The 20,215-nt window shown below is 41.6% G+C and overlaps 2 protein-coding genes across 4 annotated transcripts in view; both read left to right on the top strand.

Moving 5' to 3' along the window:
- Positions 1-20,215, top strand: part of LOC130129567 (microtubule-associated protein 4) — a 165,564-nt gene that overhangs the window by 939 nt on the left and 144,410 nt on the right. The window lies entirely within an intron of this gene.
- LOC130129568 (uncharacterized) lies at positions 8,909-20,014 on the top strand. Its single transcript, XM_056299152.1, has 10 exons — positions 8,909-9,220; positions 15,806-15,940; positions 16,090-16,733; positions 16,837-16,927; positions 17,025-17,211; positions 17,436-17,502; positions 17,636-17,690; positions 17,780-18,008; positions 18,504-18,653; positions 18,890-20,014. Exons 3-10 carry the CDS (start codon positions 16,102-16,104, stop codon positions 19,033-19,035), a joined length of 1,557 nt encoding a protein of 518 aa, XP_056155127.1. The 5' UTR covers positions 8,909-9,220; positions 15,806-15,940; positions 16,090-16,101; the 3' UTR covers positions 19,036-20,014.

Here is a 20,215-nt window from a genome sequence, read left to right as displayed (position 1 = left end):
ATGACCTGGCTGGTACTATTCATCATCATACTTGCTTAATAAAAGATGCAGGCTGCACTTAAGCATTAGAGAAATTGCTCTTTTGCTTATTCTGTTGGCTGGGCCCTCAAATCCCTCACTGGTGTAGGTATGTTGGAGAATTGATGTTTAATTATAGTGTTGAATTGGCTATGGGGATGATTTAGATGGTTTTAGTTACACCTCAAGTTTGTTGCTGCAGAGACGATTCATTTTCTTGCTGTCTGCCCGGCGGTCGGTCCGTCCGTCCGTCCGTCCGTCCGTCCATCCATCCATCCATCCATCCATCTATCTAGCTATCTGTCTATCTATCTGTCTGTCTGTCTGTCTGTCTGTCTGTCTGTCTGTCTGTCTGTCTGTCTGGCTGTCTGTCTGTTCCTGTGTTTGAATGGGCTGGATGTGCAAATTGATCAAAGAGCCACACATTGCCACACACTGACACATCTGCCACACACTGATACATTAAACAGATATTTTATGTGTGCAATATGCTCCCTCGCTCTCGCTCTCGCTCTCGCTCTCTCTCTCTCTCTCTCTTGCACTCTCTCTCTCACGCTCTCTCTCTAATGCACACTCCACATTCCTACTTACATACACATTAATACACACAAACTGTTGAAGGATTCACAGTGGATCTGATTATGCCCACATCTTGACTCTGATCTGGAAATATTGATAAATTGATCTTTTTTTCTTCTTCTTGGAAACTAATGATAAAAATGAGGAGAGGAACACCACCAAGGAGAGGATTATGTGTGCTTTTAGAGAGGACTCTCTCGCTCTCTCTCCCTCCCTCTCGCTCTCTGTCGCCTTCCCTCTATCCAGATTACTCTCAAATCCAACCAGATTACTGAGCTGGGAATCAGAGGTGGGTTTGATCTCCGGCCCTGAATTCATTATGGCCTCGATCCAGTCACTTCCCTAAATGTCCTGCTGCTTGTTACTCTGCTACAGCCATCCGAAGTGGTCAGCTATCTGCTCCAATGGTTATATCACATAGATGATACCCAGGGTGGTGTTCCTTTGGCCATTAATCAAATGTCCCTTTGATAGTGGTTACTTTCCTGCAAGAAATGCACAGTCACGTATTATTAAGTGTTTAGGTAAAAGTCACAGACAGATAAGTGCTTACAATTCCCTTCTGGACTTTATCACCTGTTTCAATTCTAAACCCACACTTATGAAATGCAACCAAAGTACACCACAAATTCACACTCCAGCAGCCCTGTTTTTCCTTCAAAATAAGTTTGATAAACATACACTCTCTGACACTAAAATCTTTGATTCAAACAAAATAATTTAGTAACCTGTTATGTAATATACCACTCTAAAACACTAATGTAAAGATACTTAACCTCACATGATGTTATCCATTTTCTGGGAACTTCCTTCAGCTGTATCGATGGTCTCCATTACAGCTATTTGCACATTCAGTCTCCCATCAATATTAATGCTGCATTTTGAAAATTGTTCTCATTGTTGATACTGATACTGATGCCATGACATATCCACCCATTGTACTGTAATGACCCTGGATCTGTTTGTTTTGAGTAAAGAATAGCGACAGAGGATATCTTCATTGTCATTTTTTCTTAAAGCTGGGAGCCCAGTTTTGCAGCAGGGTGGATTCTACCGCAGGTGACTGAATGTTGGTGAAACGTTTTGTACATCCTTAACCATTAATTTTTCCTGCCGTTGGTGAAGGATAGCCATGTTTCTGCTGGCGCCTTAGACACACCTCATTAGACGGAGAGTTGGCACGCCTGACCTTGTAGATCCATAGATAAGAAGGTATTTTTAAGGAGTTTGATGTTTTGAATAACAAATCAACATAGACAAGAAAAGCAAGCTCTAAAAGGTAGCAAATGAACAGTACAGTGCCTGACACCTGCCATGTTTGACAGTCTATGGAGTCACTGCATAGTTTGCTGTGGACGGCTGTGCAAGCCAAATCTTTTGGAAGCAGGGCGTCATGGGCTCACAAACGACAACAAAAACAAACCCAGTCAACCCGTACTCCTGTATTATTATTATTTTTAATGCAGAAATAATCTGAGAGAGGCAAGACTCTCTCACTTTCTCTCAATCACAACCACTTTGCAACTCCTTCTAATATTAAGGCCGACATTATGCTTCACAAAAGCTGAAGTATGACACATGGCCCATTTTAAAAAGCAGCTATTGTTATCAATTTCTAGAAATGCTACAGTGCTGTGTAATGGAAGCCAGATCTTTGCAGTACCTCTTTGTTTTTAGCATTATACAGTGACACACCCAGTTCTTCAGACTTCAAACTTAATATTGATGTTCAAATCCCAGTGCTTCCAATTATGAGTAGGTCAGGTTGGTTAGTCTCTTGTCACTACCAAGTACGAATTTGAGTAGTTTTGTTGCCGTGCACAATGGGACAATGATTCTGCCATGGAAAAGCACAACTCTTCATTTTCTGAGATTTCAGCCATCGGGGGAAGGAAGCAAGAAATTGAAGTTGGTGCATCCCTGAATGAACTCATTCTCTTGCTACCAATGCGTATCAACAGCAATTATTTGGTTTGTAGTTATTATTGGTTCGATTGTGAGGGACACTGATGATGGGTAATTGGTGTGATGATAAACTCAGTGTGAATTTTCAATGACTATTCTGATATGACTGATAACCCACTGACTGGCTTGCATAGTAATATGATTGGTCACGGTTGAATCTCTTTGAATCTAGTATTTATATATTTTTCTTCAGTGCATGCTAAGGTTTTTCCACTTTAACTACATCTAGTGGTTGTACTCTTGTACTTCTGTTGTATTTAATTCACAGCTATACTGTATCGCAGATGGGTTTGCATTCCAGTCTTTGGTTATGGTGAAAGTTTAATATTGTTCGCAAGCGTAAACTGAGCTTTCCTTTCTCATAAAGATAACTTTTTTCTTTTTTCTTTTTCTTTTAATGGGATGGTATTCCCCCGCACATGACTTGGGCCTAATCGCCTTCTAGCAGTCCGGAAGATCAGAAGTCATCCGCCTTTCCAGGATTTCCCAAGCAGGGGGAATAAAAAAAGTGATTTAGAAAGGAATGCGTTCCTTCAAAGAGAACTGGATCTCTCACATTTTTCAATGGGTTTGGGCTTTTTCTCCTGCAATCTGAGTACTAAGGCAAAAATAGAAAGATAGTAGAGAGGAACAGTCATTACATCCATATCCTTTCTTTCTTTCTTTCTATCTTTCTTTCTTTCTTTCTTTCACCACGCCCATTGTTACTTCTCTGCAAAAGAGAAAGTGGCAGGAACTGGCAGTCGGGGGGTGGAATGGCCTTGTCTTCCAAATCTTTATCTTGTTTACATTGGCAAATGCCAACGAAAATTCTACGGGTCGTAACTGACAGAATAGATGAGCCAATTGAATTTCTTCTACTTACCTACATGCTGAGTGACGTGTGAGGGCCCATGGAACCTTTTGGCATTTAGCACCATTTTCACCATTCAGTCCCATTTAAAGTTTAGGATTCAGGTGTCCTGGTTTTCAGCCAGACCGTCTGGGTTTAACTTCCTTTATAGGACACAATGAAACCCAGCAGGCTACTTGTATTGCTGTGCTGGAAAATAATCTATTACGGCTATAATAACAAATAGAAAACAAATGCATTTTTAAGGTAGAAGAGTGATTAAGTGGTATTATTACTCATCACAGGTTTGATTTTTGCAGCGGCTAGCTTGTGCCATAACCTGCAGTGTCCTTAGGTGAACCCTTATCTGCTCACACATTGGGAGGGTTTCTGGAAGAGAGTGATAACTGCTTAAAAGGTATACTGGAAGGAGTTCATTTTTTCTGAGTGCACTTAGCTTGTTTCATGTTGGGAATTGGGCAGCACAGTGGTCCAGTGGTTAGCACTGTTGCCTCACAGCAAGAAGGTCCTGAGTTCAAGCCCCAGGCTGTCCCAGGTCCTTTCTGTGTGGAGTTGACATGTTGTCCCCATGTCTGCGTTGGTTTCCTCCGGGTGCTCCGGTTTCCTCCCACCATCAAAAAGACATGCATGTTAGGGCCCAGACGGAACAAACCGACTAGCGGCGACGGAGGCCGACTGTTGCGTTATCTCACGTCGCCTGCCGTCTGGGCCAAAAAGTAGCACTTGAACACACCGCAAAGACTACAGCCATCAGCCCTGATTTGCTAGCTTAGCACTGATTCACTAAGCTGAACAGCCAATCAGAGTGATCTCTCTCACCGATGGGCTTTGCCGATTCAACATGCTGAATCGGCCGAAAAGCTGCCAACAGTGGTCCGACTAGTGCCGACAGTGCGGGACACACCGCAAAAACTAGGGTCACAGACGTTCACTGACGGCCCGACATTGGCCGACGGCTGACCATTGGCCTTGTGTGTCAGGGCCCTTAGGATTAATGCTCCTGTCTGTGCCCCTGAGCAAGGCAGTGGAAAGAACTGGAGTTGGTCCCCGGGCGCTGCAGCTGCCCACTGCTCCTATACAATAGGATGGGTTAAATACAGAGAACAAATTCATTGTAAGAATACAATGACAAAATAAAGTGACTTTAAAAAAAAAAGAAAAGAAAGAGGCCTATGTGGTTGATCAGGCAGCTGGGGAAATTATAATAGTATGAGATGAAAGCAGGCCTCATAGTATCACCAATTCTTTGTGATATTCTGGTTGTGGGATTTTCATCTGAAATCCTGTCAGGCAAAATCTACATGTGTCTTTCGTATCATTCATTACTTAGAGGGCTTTGACCCCAAAGGGCACACGTGAAGAAATGAATAGCTTAAATGTTCAATTAGGGAAAGAGGGGACAGAAAGAAAGAGATAATGGATATGGAGAGAGGAGGGGAAGTAGACAGGAAGGAAGAAGGAAGGAAGAAACAAGGGAGAGAAACAATAATGAAAGGAAATAGGGAAGGAGGAAGGAAGCTGGAAAGTATGCCCTTAACAGGGAGACAGGCCAGCTGGGTAGAACTAAGTGATCCGTATTCACTCATCCTCCTCTCCACCCATTCTCTTATGAGACTGGTACCTAATTTTTTATTGATAATCTGCTGTGATCTTGGATGTACATCCTTATGACTGCTTACCCTGACTGGGCCGCTTTTCAAGGCACACCTAGAATGTGAGGTATGAGGAGAAATTGAAATTAAAAGAAAAAAGTAATTTTACTTTTAGCAATTTAGCAACTATCCCAGTTAGAGAATAAATAAGAATGAATAACTCCATGTTTTTCTCTTACTATCATTATCCTCGTATAAACAGTGCAAAATCAGTTAGCACGTTTTCCAGCTCAGAGTTAATATTGTGTGTGGGAAAGCCGGTCCCCTCTTTCAGTAGCAGCCAGAGATGCTGTGTAGACCCAGAACTGACAGTTTCCTCTTCAAAGCAGACAGTTTGGTTGGTGCATCCTCGAGAAACACCGAATATACAGCATCCATATCATCTGGCTTTTGCTCCCGAACAAGATTTTCTCCTAGCTGGGAGCACTCTGTTCCCGGCATGGGATCAGGAGTGGATTATGAGAGGAAATGCTTTTCTAATTTGCCCATCCTACTAATGACTGAACTCTTCGTTACCAGGTACTCTAAACACATATGCTTAACTACACCACATTCCTCTATGTCTAATCATGCACATATTCACACCAGAGCACATATTCACACTGGAGCTACACATATTCACACCAGAGCGATTCCCCTGAACTTGTACTGCTGGACACTGGATGACTGCGCAGTGCTCCAGTTGCATTGAGCAGTCTTCTGACTTGCTTAAAGACACTTCAACAGTAGTTTTTTTTAGGCACTAGAGAGTACCTTGTGCCTTTTTCTGCACTATAAATCCTGCAAGCTATTGGTCACAAACACATTTTTTTTTCTGACCAACTCCCTCCCACTGTTGTTCAAGCATAGCATTGCTGTTCAGAGAACACAGTGTCATGTTTGTATTGATTGTCCTTTGTTGGATTCAATTAAAACAGAATGAGCCCATGGATTTTGTCTGATTAAAGGGCATAATTATAGTGACATGCAATCCTGTGTTGTGTGTGTGGGGGGGGGGTTGTTTGACATGATACTGTTTGCTTATGTAGGAAGAAAGTGCAGGTCATTGACTCAGCAGATCATTGAATCACACACACACACACACACACACACACACACACACACACACACACACACACACACACACACACACACACACACACACAAACACACACACTTTATAGGGCTATTAAGAAATATACTACTGTGGTCACAACTTGTTAATTGTATAGGATCGATTGGCTGCCATTGTATCAGTGAGACCCCCAGGCTGGGTCAACCAGGCCAAGCATTTATGATCTGATGTGATGTGGCGAGAAAAGCTCAATAATCAGATACCCAGCGCAGCATGGTGTTTCAGTTCAGCCAGCGCTGTTGAAGCCACTGCTAACCCATTTGACATTTAGTTGTAGATGCTGGAAGTATTCAAACTTTTGATATTGATATTGTGGAGCTTCATAAGCTATATTGCCTGGGGACAATTCTAACTAGCGCTGAATATTTTTGCCAAATGCTGTAAATGAGTAGAAAAGTTATTAGAAAAAGCTCTGTAGAATCGAAGAAATTTGTGCAAGGTAGCTTTTATTTCAGGAACCCGATGGGCTAGGTTTAAAATTTTTGAAACCTATGCATGACTACAGCTCCATGTAACACTTTTTTTTTCTGTGCAGGCCCTAAGAGTATGTGTCATGCGTTTGTACAGACATAAGTAATATTTAGTAGAGACAGCCAGGACTGAGCCCTGCTGATATATGTTTCTTTTTAATATCCAAAAGGCTCACATCAAGTTGGAACAGGTTGAATTTGCGTTGTTAATCATTAAGCAGTTCATAAACTCATCTTTTTGTCTTGTCTGGACTTGTTAAGTATCACTTTGCTTTGCAAAAGTAAAAGCTGGCTCAGTTTTATGCATAGTCACTGCTTCTGTGCTGGTTGAAAACACAGAACTGATTTCACCAGTCCTGTTTTTCAAATGTTGGGAGAAAAAAAATGTACTGTCTTTCTTGGCACTGAATTTGAGTCAAGGATGTCTTTGTATTTTCCATGAATTATGTATTCGCTAATGATTAGTTTAAATTAGATTAATACAGTGGCCATTAATATGTGATTTCCTACCACTCTGCTGAGGTTCTTATCCTAATGCAGAACACACATAAACAAAAAACAAGTTAAGTCAAGTCAATTTTATTTGTATAGCCCAATTCACAGATTACAAATTTGCCTCAGTGGGCTTTACAGCAACACAACATCCTGTCCTTAGACCCTCTCATCGAATAAGGAGCAACTCCCTAAAAAAAACCCTTTAAAAGGGAGAAAAAAATAGGATGAAACCTCAGGGGGAATAACAGAGGAGGGATCTCTCTCCCAAGACCGACAACGTGCAATGGATGTTGTGTTTACACAATTTACATAATACAACATTGAAAGAGGATAACAGAATTATAATGGAATTATAAAATTTATGAAGAATGTGATGCAGCAGATTTAAGAAGGTTGAAGAAGCAGGTTTAGGAGAGATTGAAGCACAATATTTAACTTGGTCTTGTGCATTAAGTTACTCACAAACAAGCCCAGGAATCATACTTACAAATGATAATGGCTGTTAGTGTTAGGGCCTTTCATTTAAGGTATAAAAGAACATAAATAGGTTTTTTTTAAATTAATGGTAGGAGTAGTAGCACTAGTAGTGTCTCTAAAAATTAAAGTCTAGTATTGAATCAAAAAGATATGCATGTTAGGGTTCATACTCCTGCCTGTGTCCCTGACCAAGGCAATGGAAAGAAGAACTGGAGGTGGTCCCCAGGTGCTGCAGCTGCCCGCTGCTCCTATACAACAGGATGGGCTAAATGCAGATAACAAATTCATTGTAAGAATACAATTCGTGTGTAACAATACAATTTCAAATAAAGGGGCTTTCTTCTTTCTTTTATTGCATTAAGAAACTGATATTTATTTCGAGTGGTGAACATTCATTCGGTCGTAGTGCATTTGTTTACTTTTTTTATACGATTTAAGTTCCGGTGCTTGTTATCCCATGGCATGGACTAGCTTGCGCATGTGTGCATGTGTTTTGATGGTAGGGGTGGGGTTTGAGATTGTGTGATAGCAATGGATTGAATGAATGAAAATGATGGAAGGCTGGATGGAGATAAGAGAGGAAGAATAGGATGGTACAGGGTTAGCTGACTGACGTAATCCTCCCCTTCACAACAGAAGCGTCTGGGCTAGTGTTAGCAATAGGGTTTTACTGCTGCAAATCAGCCCCACTGGGTATTATGCAGCCTTTGGTCAGAATCTTGCCTGATTGGAATGGAGAGATGGGTATGTAGTTGGATGGACGGATAGGTAGTAAGATAGATACAGATAGGCTACAAACAGAGAGGTGGCTGGTTGTACCGATGGCTGGATAGATGGTATCCAGATGAGTAGATTGGTAGAAGTATGAATGGATGGATAAGAGATGAGAGACAGATGGAGGGGTCCCTGCAGAAATTCAGAAGCCGGCGTGGCAAAATCACATTTGCATAAGGTAGTGTGACGACACATTGAATGAATAAGCTTTGCTATAACTCGTGTTTACCGAGAAAACGGTCTCTTTCTATCCAGAGAGCCCGTTCATCAGGGACTACATGTACCAGCAAGCATTGCGCGACGACGCAGCCCTCGAAGACCCACCCGCTTCACTACGTCCGCATACGCATGTACCCGCGAAAAACGAAGTGGTTTGCTGGGATTGGATACCGCAAGTGGCGATTTTCCTTTTCTTTTTTTTTCTTCCTCCATGGTTATTATTATTATTATTATTATTTTTTAACCATCGACTTTTGCCTGAAACATGCCAAACCGCTGCATTGTGCCGGGGTGTAACTCGAACACAAGGAGCCCGAGAGAAGGGCTCCACTTTCACAGATTTCCAGCTGATGTCGGGCGCTGCAGGAGCTGGCTCGCCGCTGTCAGCAATCCGAAATACGACGAGAAAGCCCCGCCGGAGAAGCTGAAAAATCTTCGGGTATGCTCTTTTCATTTCACGCCGGAGGATTATGTCAAGGATCTGAGGAGCGAATTGCTTGGAGGCCAAGGGAGGTACACGCTGAAGGACACCACTGTTCCCTCCGTGTTCGGTGAGACAACCCGTGTTGAAAACCAGCCTCCAGAAAAGCGAGCCCGGACTGAGGTAAGCTGATGTTTAGTTGTATGAATGGTTTTCCTTAGATTAAGCGATATTTGTGTGCTGTGCCTGTAGCTGCTAACCTCCCATGGCTAGTGTAAACTACTGAGCCTTTAGCCGAGCGGTTAGTGACGTCGCCTTGTGGTGCACCACAGCCCGCATCGAATCCCGCACCGGGCAAGAAAATAACCGGTTACACTAGCTAGCTTTGCCTGCATGTAGTTCATTGTTCCATTTAATAGCTACCCGTTGTATCCATTATCTACCACTGTTTTACTGGCAGGGGTCATCACCGTGTCGGCTTGTGGCGGACTTTTTGGTCAAAATCCGATTTTTACCACGGACATATAACATTTGAAGTGGTCAAAGATGACCAGAAACGCTTCGTTGCATGCTAGATAGAACTCGCAATGTGCCAGTGTATATATTGTAATATGCTACGTGATTTTAAAATTATAGTATTTCTAACACATTAAAAAAAAAGAAATGCGATTGGTCGCAATTCACAGAATTCCACCTCAACAGCGGGAATCTTTACACTACAAAGCATCTTGGAAAATGTAGTAACGGCAGAAACAAGATACAGGATAAACAGTAGAAAGAATACATATATAGTATGCCTTAACCATTACAGGTCCTTGCGCGCGCGTGTGTGTGTTGGCCCTGTGATGGCCGGGCGGCCTGTCCAGGGTGCCTCCCCGCCTGCCGCCCAATGACTGCTAGGATAGGCTCCAGCATCCCCGCAACCCTGAGAGCAGGATAAGCGGTTTGGATAATGGATGGATGGAGTATTTCTAACATTAAAAAACAAGTGCCCTACCTTGTCATGATGAAAACTTTGAGACTGGAAAGTCAGCCGTTATATATGGGCATCAATGTGGTGTGCTCCAAGTCGATTTCATGTTTGAGATTTAATAACGTTCATATGACTGAAACCTCACTCACAGCTGCAGGCGTCTGGACTTAATGTGAGCAGGAGTATTGCAAGTTTGCTCAGTTCATTGTACTCCTCGCTGCTCTCAAACAAGATGGCACCAGAATTTGAGTGCCATCTGTTTGAGAAAACACAGACCGTATTTCGCTTGGGTCCGCGTGGACTAAAATGATGCAGTAGCGGACCTCAGCATACACCCGCCTGCCCTTATCCACATGAAGCTCAATTTTTGTGACCACTCGTACCTCGTTTTCACGTACCAGTGTCACACAAAACATGGCTCGGCATGAAACTGTTTCACGTCGATATGCATTTCGTGTGGCACCGGAAACCTTCTGTAGTTTCTTGTTCGTGGCTTTACACCTTTAATACAGTACGGAGACGACACCAAAAAGAAGAAGAAGAGATGGAGTCTAGTTTTGAAGACAGACTGGCCGAAGAAGTCAGAAGGGTACAGGCACCTGTACAATTCATCCCAACGCGATTATGAAGATCTACAGAAGAACAATTGGTGGAGAGAGATAAGCACAACGCTGGGCAAGGAAGAAGCCACTTGTAGATCCAAGCGGAAATACCTCCGTGACAGATTTGCCAAAGGCAAGCACAAAATTAAGGGGAAAAGTGGGGATGGGGCAAGTGGAGTTGGCGTTCCTCCAATATACAAGATGCTGAGCTGGCTCGACAGCTTCATAAAACATCGTGAAACAGTCACAAGTATTCCAAACGAGGTAAGATAACCTGGGTAGCGAGGGCAAAATCAAAAACAAATGTCAGATTCAGCATGATACAGTGACTGAATTCCGTGCTTGGTACTGGGATAAATTAATGGGATTATTGCAGTATACCGATTATATTAGAGGGACAGCTCAGGTTGGACGGTTTGGAGACAAAGCAAGAGAGGCAAGATTGAGATGGCTTGGACATGTGTGGAGGAGAGATGCTGGGTATATTGGGAGAAGGATGCTGAATATGGAGCTGCCAGGGAAGCGGAAAAGAGGAAGGCAAAGAGGAAGTTTATGGATGTGGTGAGGGGAGGACATACAGGTGGCTGGTGTGACAGAGGAAGATGCAGAGGACAGGAAGAAATTAAAACAGATGGTCCGCTGTGGCGACGACCCCCTGATGGAAGCAGCCAAAAGTATTAGTAGTAGATTGCAGTGTACCCTAGATCCCGTGAAATATTTGAAAATGGAAAAAGTTCTTAGTATTATTGGAAACCAATCAATAATATGTCATCAATATGTTCTATGTCTGTATTTTAGGATTCTAGTGGTAGTAGTTCGAGCTCAGCATCTGGGTACATCATAGTGGACGTCGACAGTGCTTTCACCCCCATCAGTACTTGTCCAACCATTTCATACAGTCCTCCACTACTCCAACCGCCTCCATCAGTCCTCCTCCAGTCTCTTACATCAGCCTTCCACCCTCCTCCATCAGCTCTCCAAACTCCTCCATCAGTCGTCCTCAAGTCTCCACCATCAGCTCTCCAAACAACCTCCATCAGTCCTCCTCCAGTCTCTACCATCAGCTCTCCAGAGACCAGTGTACCATTGTCCCAGTGGAAGAGGAAGGGCACATCCAAAATAAATGATGCACTAAAGCAGAGGCTGAAAAACATCGACCGCTGCAGAGGAGAGAGCTCTGCAACAAGATGCTGAAGAAGTGCGATTTGCTGCAACTGTCATTGACATGTTGAGGAGATTACCTCTCACATGTCTGTGGCCCAGTTTAAGGCTCTTGAGTTTCTGTTTAATATAGAACAGGAATACTTGTGTTCTCTGAGCAATGAAACAGAATGAACATGAACAATGAACTTCTGAACTAATTTGATAGTTGAATGTGCTAATTGTATTTATTTTTATTTTTCATTTTAATAAATACATTTTGCACATGGTAATGTTGGCACAGATGTTTGAATAAAACACGTATTGCACATGTTAAACTGCCCATTCCCCTGTTTCAAATACACAAATAGGCTATATGCAGTATAGGTGTAATTCAAATCTATGAAGCTTAACTTGCCATGGTGTGGTTGGCCTGAATTTGCTGTGTGTGAGAGGTGGGTAGGATTTACAAAAAAAAAGAAAAAAAGAAAAATGACCTTTAATGTGCAAAGATTGTTTTATTTATTACATAAGGCATAAAATAAAAACCTGATGCATAAAAAAAACTTATATAAAAAAAACTTCAGCTCAAAAGGGGTTATTCTCAAGGTATTGCAGTAATTAAATTTGTGAGGACAAAATTCAAGCACTTTTAACTAACTGGTATGAACCCTGCGGAGGAAACACTGAAAAGTCTTAAAACATAACAGCAACAAGCTTTTGTTCCTTGTGTGTGTGTGTGTGTGTGTGAGAGAGAGAGTGAGTGAGTGAGGGAGGGAGGGAGGGAGGGAGAGTGACATGAGAAATCAATTGTTCAATCTCCCTCTTCATATGATGGCTGTTAGCAATGGGAAAAGTCCATCAGGCGATGTGAAAAAAATCCCGCAGATTGTTCCTTCTGGCATATGCGGTTCTGGTATCTCTGGAACTGGTCAGACGCCTAGGGTCAAGGAGGTTGGAGTTTCCAGCTACCTGGCTCCTCCAATCGCCTGGCTGGACCTCTCCTGATGCAGTGGAACTGTTAGCATAGTTTGGAGGGATGTACTGATGGTTGTCAGTGTGTGTCAGCCAGTTGTGTAGCGCTACACATGTCTTCACTATGTGGACCGTCGTGGATGGGTGGAAGTCAATAGGCCGGTAAAAGATCCGCCATCTGGCTGCCAGGATGCTGAAGGCATTTTCGATGGTTCTTCTAGCCTGGGAATGGCGGTAGTTGTATATCTGCTCGGGTTCTCCAAGATTTGAGCCAGTGTATGAGTATTTAAGACTTTGAATACTAATGAGACATTTCCAATATGACTGATTATGGTTTAGGAGATTAGAGAAAGCCACCAATTTTAATAATTCACAAATGTTATTCCTTTGCTCCAGAATAGTTCTATCAATATTTGTGAACATGCACCACTATTTAAGATCTGGGACCGCTACCTAGACGAATGTGGAGCCGTAGAACCAGATTTTAAAACTAATTTCACAAAAGCAGTTTATAGGCCTACAAATGAAATGGGTGACATTCCCCGTCATCCAAGGTAGCCTATTCTATTTTCATGTTAAATGAAATGTTGGAATATTGATGTATACAAATACACTACAGTTTATGGACCCTTTTCACAGCAGACATGTTGGTGAGTAAACACAGTTGAAGAAACTGTCCATGCTGACACACAGTAACACCTAAACACCACAGTAACACCCACAATTAATGTTATTACCTTCACACAAGGGTGTAACTTTGGGTTGAACATTGGGGGGTTAAGATCTCCACCCATGTAGGAGGGTCTGGGGACATGCCCCCCCCCCAGGAATTTTTTCTTCTTTTTTTTGCAAATAGGCTGCTAAGTGGCTGTTTCACATTCATTTTAAGAGAAAGAGACATACCAAAATGCACTAAATATCCCCACTAGTGCAGTTGAATAGCATGAAATCATTCACTTTGTATAAAAGCACCAAATTTGTAATGTATCAAGTTTGTTGTTTCGGTATTTGTAAAATGGCTATTTATCACTTCCTGAACATATCTTCAGCCATTGGATAGTTATGCCACAATTTAACTGTACTTAATCCCTATTATTTTGTGATTGCAGTATTGTTGGCTGTCAAGACCCTGGCAGCTGTCACACCCACTGCTCCTTTGCACCGTTTTGTATCCACGTATAAAAGTCTGGGAGCTTTAAAGATTTGATCAACTGTCTTGACATCACAACTATACAAGCCTTGTAAGCACAAAATGTATAACAACATATTAGGCTGTTTTATAACAGTTAATATTTTTCATTCATCGTTATGTGATATTTGGGGGGGATTGTACTGGCTGATTATTGGGGGGGGGTTTACAACCCCCCCCATCCCCCCATAATTTACACCTACGCCTTCAAATATGTTTCCCCACCAACATGTTTGCTGTGAAAAGGGTCTATAACAAAGTGTAATCTTACCAGGGTAGGGTTGCATCAAATTCTCGTGGAGTGGAAAAGCAGCATCCCCAACAAACACATGGGGACTGGTCACATCCGTGCCTGGTAGAACGTCAGGTGGTGGTAAATCCAGTGTGCCATCGATGAGTTTTTGACCAAAATCACTCTCCTGAAAGAGGCCACCGTCACTCTCACGACCATATGCCCCAACGCCCACCATCGTGACGCGATAGTGTGGATCGAACACAGCCATGAGGACAGGGGAGTGTGTCCCTTTGTAGACTTGACTATGAAAAGGTGAACGACTGTGGACTAACTGTCCATCCATGGTCTGTCCGCACAGTGTATGTGCCCTGTACTAATAGACTAAAGTGTTTATAGTTTATAAGACTGAGTACATTGAGAGCCACTCAACTGGAGTCAAATTCCCTGGATGTGCAAACATACTTGGCCAATAAAGAAACTTCTGATTCTGATTAAGGCAGTTTCTGTGATGTTAAGACAAGGATTTGATCTTGTCAGGTGATGGATACCACCTCTTTGTATCTTCGTTCCCTCTAGCAATAACCGTGTAGGAAGTTAAACACCGATGCAGTAAAACAGTGGTAGATAATGGATACAATGGATACAAAAGATAATGGATACAATTCTGTTTACACAGAATAACTACAGCAATCTTCAGGAATATACACAAGGAATGATTATATACAGGTCAAATCGTTTCTGTGAACTGTTAACAGGATATAAATAGTGCAAAGAAGTGAAGAGTGCAAGGAGTGCTGAGATAAATATTAAACAGTTAAAAACGACCTTACCTTATCTAAATAAGGTAGGTGGACTAAAAAAAAACCCGGCACATTTAACAGCAGTTTCGTTTCCTTCATGGTATGGGTCCTTGCCTCACCATCACACTGCACAATCATTTTCACTTTATTGCTATAGGATGAACAAGCTGCTTCAGATATTGTGAGTACAACGAAACCGATTGCCTTCATAATGTCTGTCAAGTGGTTCAGCTGGTTTCCTGCCTTGGTTAGCTTAACCATAGCTTGTATCGTGCAACAAACATGATTACAGTGGACTAAACTACAGTAGGTAGTAATGTGGTCTATGAGCTGAGTAAATGAGGGGAAAATGACATATTTTCACTGTCATGTGCTAGATTTAACATGTTTTTGCCCAAGATAACTTTTACTTCATAGCCAATTTTCTTTATGGCTGTTGACATTTGTTAATGACGAGATACAATGATTTATAGTAGGCTTCTATGTCAACTCCGAGTTGACATAGAAGCCTACTAGCCAGAGTCAGTTCAACTGACTCTGGCTAAAGGAAATTAGCAGTAAAGCAACAAGTTAATATTGCTTAAATTAAAAGCTAGTTTATGATGGATCCTTAATGCAAACTGCAGCAATCTTCAGTCGTTTGATTCCACTGATTAAAATTTGGAAAAAATATAACATCATGGCTGTTGCATTGTGAAACATGGCATTATAGTAAACATCCTACTGGCATAACTTTTAAAGCATATTTCCCTGCCTAATGTATAATAATTATGAAGCTTAAGCTCTTTATGTGCGGCCACATAATGATGACAGGTTACATTCACGGGTTACTCGTTGTTCTATTACAATTTCAGGCTGTTTTGGCAGGGCTATCCAATTCTGGCACATCTACAACACTGCCTGGACCATCTTTTTCGATTCCACAGACATTAACACCATCAAAAAATACAGCACAGTGTGTTCACAAGAGTTTGAAAAGACATTTGTTTGTAAGTATATCGTTACCTCTATAAACTCCATTAATCCATTCAAAAATTTCAGTTTTCAGTTAACTTCCCATGTCTACGTCACACAAATATACTTGAGGGCATTATTGAAAACACACAAAATATTCATCACTTAATTTATCTCTTCACAGTCTAGCACTGCAATGACAGAAGCACCACACTCACCACTTGACTTTGGTATAAGCTTAAACAGCAGAGAATATCAATATCCACACAATGAGAACTACCGACCAGAAATGGAGTCCAGCCTCACCTCATCCTCTGAGGAAGAGACTGACAGGACAGGTGGGCAGGAGCCCAAGGTAATTGTTTACCAGTCCTGTGTGTTGGAGCTCTTCAAGATGTGCCAGACCTGTGGGTCACCTATAAACAGCACAGACATTAGTTATTTTGGTGCACAGATGCGGGTCAAGTGGGACTGTCTCAAAGGACACAATGGGACTTGGACATCATCTCCTGAAATTCATGGAATGCCAGAGGTAGACCTGCTTGTGGCGTCTGCAGTACTCTTTACTGGGGCCACGATAACAGAGTTGGAGGACATGTCCAAGGTCATGAACCTCAAAGTGATATCTCCGACTACATTCTGTGGTATACAGAAGGCATACCTCTTTCCTGCCATAGAACAACTGTACACTTTGCAGAGGGATCAGATACTGGAAAGAGCTTCTATTAAACAAAACCTGCAACTGCCACAGCCCCCAACAAGCAGTGAAGAGGTTGGGGAAATGCACCAACCACTCCCAAAGCTATTTCATCTATCTGGAAATGGGAGGTAAGAGGAATAGCTGTAAGCTAAATTGAAAAAGCATCCCTCTCCATTGTATTTTCCATCATTGCTCTATAACGATTACCATAGGCTGTGTTTCACCCTGCAGACATGACACATTTGGCTCATCATCCAAATACTGCTGTTACACTTTTACGATGGATGACACGAAAGAGATAATCCAGACAAACTTGGTTCAGGTAAATTTCACTGGGTTGCGTGAAAACTTGAGTGCAAATTATTATTATTAAAATGTAATATTTCTATTTTAATTTTTATATATTTGTTGTCTTACAGGTAACAGAGATCTCCAGCTCTGTGGCCATGGAAGCAGAAGCCTTCAGGCATGGACTGGAGGCGATCCTTGATACCGGACTCAAAGTTGGGGTAGTGTCTACAGACCGATCTCCATCAATTCGACGGATAATGCAAGAAGAGTACCCCCGTATCAAGCATCAGTTTGATGTGTTGCACACTGCCAAAAGTATTTTAAATTGAAATTTCTGAAATACAATATCATGACTTTGTTTTGTAAACACTTGACATATTCTGCAAGCCACAACAGTACATCTATAAAAATTATCCCCCAGCTCTATTTCAAAGTTTTATCTATTAACAAATTGCCTCAATTCAAAATGGAACACTGGAACATCGCTCGTTTTTTATTTACATTAAAAGTTTTTCTTCTCTTCAAATTCTGCCTGGAAGGCTTCCACAAAAAGATGCTGAAGGCTGCTAGGAAGAGGGGACAGGGACCACTAGCTGATTGGGCAAAGTGAGCTTTGATGAGTCTTTTAGTCACTCAAATACTCACTCACTCTGCATGTATACCCACATGCGTACTTACACACACACACTCCCACTGTCCTCAATAATAATAATTGAAATCCGGTTTTGTCAAATATTAGGTATGTCATAAACCACATGTGGTTTTCGTCTGCTTCATGTGGAGCCAACTCAGAGGTAATTGACCTAAATTCCTGTCAATATTCAATGATTATAATTGCTAATATTGTCATCCTAAACATTTCATTTGTTGTGGTACAATACAGGAATTGGTGCGTCGCTGGCTGGGCATTCTCCACCATGTGACAGATGTTCACTCCTGGACAACAAATGGAGAAGAACAACATTGTCTTCATCCCCAAATGAGTGATGGTGTCAGGAAGAAAAAGAAATGGTTGGAAAGAGGTTCCCTGCCATATAAGGTTTTGTCTAATCTGGTCCAGGACAAGCACCTCTTGAGGGATTTTGAAAACATGGAACTCTTTATGCATACAGGTGAGAAGGCCACTTTGTAATGGCTATTTTACACATAGCACATGACAACTTTTATAAAAAATTCAAGCCTTGTGTAAATAAATAAAATTGCGCTCTATCTCAGATGGGTGAAATTTTACATTGTATTCGTATAGCCTTTACAAATATAAACAAAGAAGCAAACTTGTCCTTTCTAAAGATTTTTTTGAATTTATCTTGTCCAATGATGGTGCACTTGAAAGTGTTCCACAGTGCAGTGCTGAAGTACATGCCAAAAAGACAGTGCCCCTCCTACCATGGAATAAGGGAAAGGGGACTTCTTGCTGTGTTATGGCTATTTTACACATAGCACATGACAACTTTTATAAAAAATTCAAGCCTAACATGAATAAATAAAATTGCGCTCCATCTCAGATGGGGGAAATTTTACATTGTATGTGTATAGCCTGTACAAATTTAAACAAAGAGGCAAACTTGTCCTTTCTGAAGATTTTGTGTTTATTCTGTCAAATTAAGGTGCACTTGAAGTGTTCCACAGTGCAGTGCTGAAGTACATGCCAAAAAGACAGTGCCCCTCCTACCATGGAATAAGGGAAAGGGGACTTCTTGCTGTGCTGGAGCACAATGAAAACATTGTGAAAAGGAGGCCAGCCACTACTAAAGAAGGTAAATCAATTATGATTTGTAGTCAAGGACCATTTAAAAGTTGCTTATGGCTGTAGATACTCGATAAATGTCTTGCTAAACCTGATAAATGTGAACTTTAAATTGCATGAAGATATAATTATCACTACTTAAATTGCTTCGCTCCCAGACCTATCACATTTTATTTTTCATATTACAGAGAGGTTAATACAAAGGATTCACCTTTTGTTGATTGCTAAATATTTCTGTCATTCCAGGGGGGTTGAAAATGAAGCAGTTCTTCTGCCAGAGGACCAATCAGTGGGCTATGAAGGTTGTTTACCAACCTCACACACACAACTTCCGGCAGAGGCTTCTGGAAATTGTCATGGCTCAAAGACAGGACCCAACATTGCCATACTAAGACGTCTTCATTCCAGCTGCCTCAGCCTGTTCAGTGTACAGACATTGCACCCAAAGAGGAAGCAATAGCAAAACATAAATCTTGGCTTTGTAATTGAATGACCGATTCACCTTTCTGTGATTTTCTTACCTGGATTATTGAGCATGTATAAAGACAGGACTGAATGAATGACAACCTGAATCTCCCTTTGTTTTCTGTTTTCTGGTCTTCAGCACCTTATGGTTGACACCTTACTGGAAAAAATGTACGCTGTATTGTCTTACAGTTCTCTATCTGATCTGTGCAAGGCCTTGAGTTTCAAAGGTTTATTTGTCACATACTTAATGTACAAGTACAATGAGCAGTGAAATGTTCATTGGACACTCCAAAATTGTGCAACAAAAAAAGAACACAAGTAAATGAGAATAAAATTTAAAAATTGCGATGGACTGGCGGCCTGTCCAGGGTGTCTCCCCACCTGCTGCCCAGTGACTGCTGGATAGGCTCCAGCATCCCTGTGACCTTGAGCAGGATAAGCGGTTTGGATAATGGATGGATCGATGGAAGTTAAAAATTCCGGGAGTATACAGAAGCTATACACCGATAAATATCTATATGCAGATGTGCAAATAGTCTGTATGAAGGAATATGTGTGTTTATATTTTTATACACATGCAAAAGGCATTGAAGTTTCAGCAGCAAAGAGTAAGTAACAGCTCTTAGTAATAATGTATACATGGAGTACACAATTTAAGTTATTGTTATTTGGTGTTGAGTGCCTTTATGGTCAGGGGAAAGAAACGCCTAAGTCTGTGTTGGCCTTGTGGCTGCAGAGGCGTCTGCCTGACCGCTGCGGCTGAAACAGTCCATTATTGGGATGATGGGGATCTATAATAATCCCCATGTCCCTGGTCCTGCAGCGCCTGGTGTATATGTTCTGTAGGGGGTTGATTATAGGCTTGCTGTCATTTCCATAGTGCTATTCACTACACATGTAATTTAGACCAAGGCGACCCAAAGTTTAGCTTACAGAATTTAGGTCCAACAGAGCCTTTATTTTGACCCACCATCGCTGTTTTTTGTAAAGCCTACAATATTTAGAAGTTTTGAGAACTCAAAGGAATGTAAATATCTTTTAGACAAGGGAAAAGCATGCAGCGTATGTTTTTTTTCTGTTGCAAAAATTGAAATCCTATCTCGG

This window comes from Lampris incognitus, chromosome 19 (assembly GCF_029633865.1).
Source record: "Lampris incognitus isolate fLamInc1 chromosome 19, fLamInc1.hap2, whole genome shotgun sequence".
Lineage (NCBI taxonomy): Eukaryota > Metazoa > Chordata > Actinopteri > Lampriformes > Lampridae > Lampris > Lampris incognitus.
This window is presented reverse-complemented; position numbering and strand designations above follow the sequence as displayed.

What these genes read in the sequence shown, in the direction of transcription:
- LOC130129568 (XM_056299152.1), top strand. Translation starts at nt 16,102, where the DNA reads ATGACAGAAGCACCACACTCACCACTTGACTTTGGTATAAGCTTAAAC. An exon ending in CATGTGGAGCCAACTCAGAG is followed by an intron (nt 17,691 to 17,779) that starts GTAATTGACCTA and finishes GGTACAATACAG; the next exon opens with GAATTGGTGCGTCGCTGGCT. An exon ending in GGAACTCTTTATGCATACAG is followed by an intron (nt 18,009 to 18,503) that starts GTGAGAAGGCCA and finishes TGTCAAATTAAG; the next exon opens with GTGCACTTGAAGTGTTCCAC.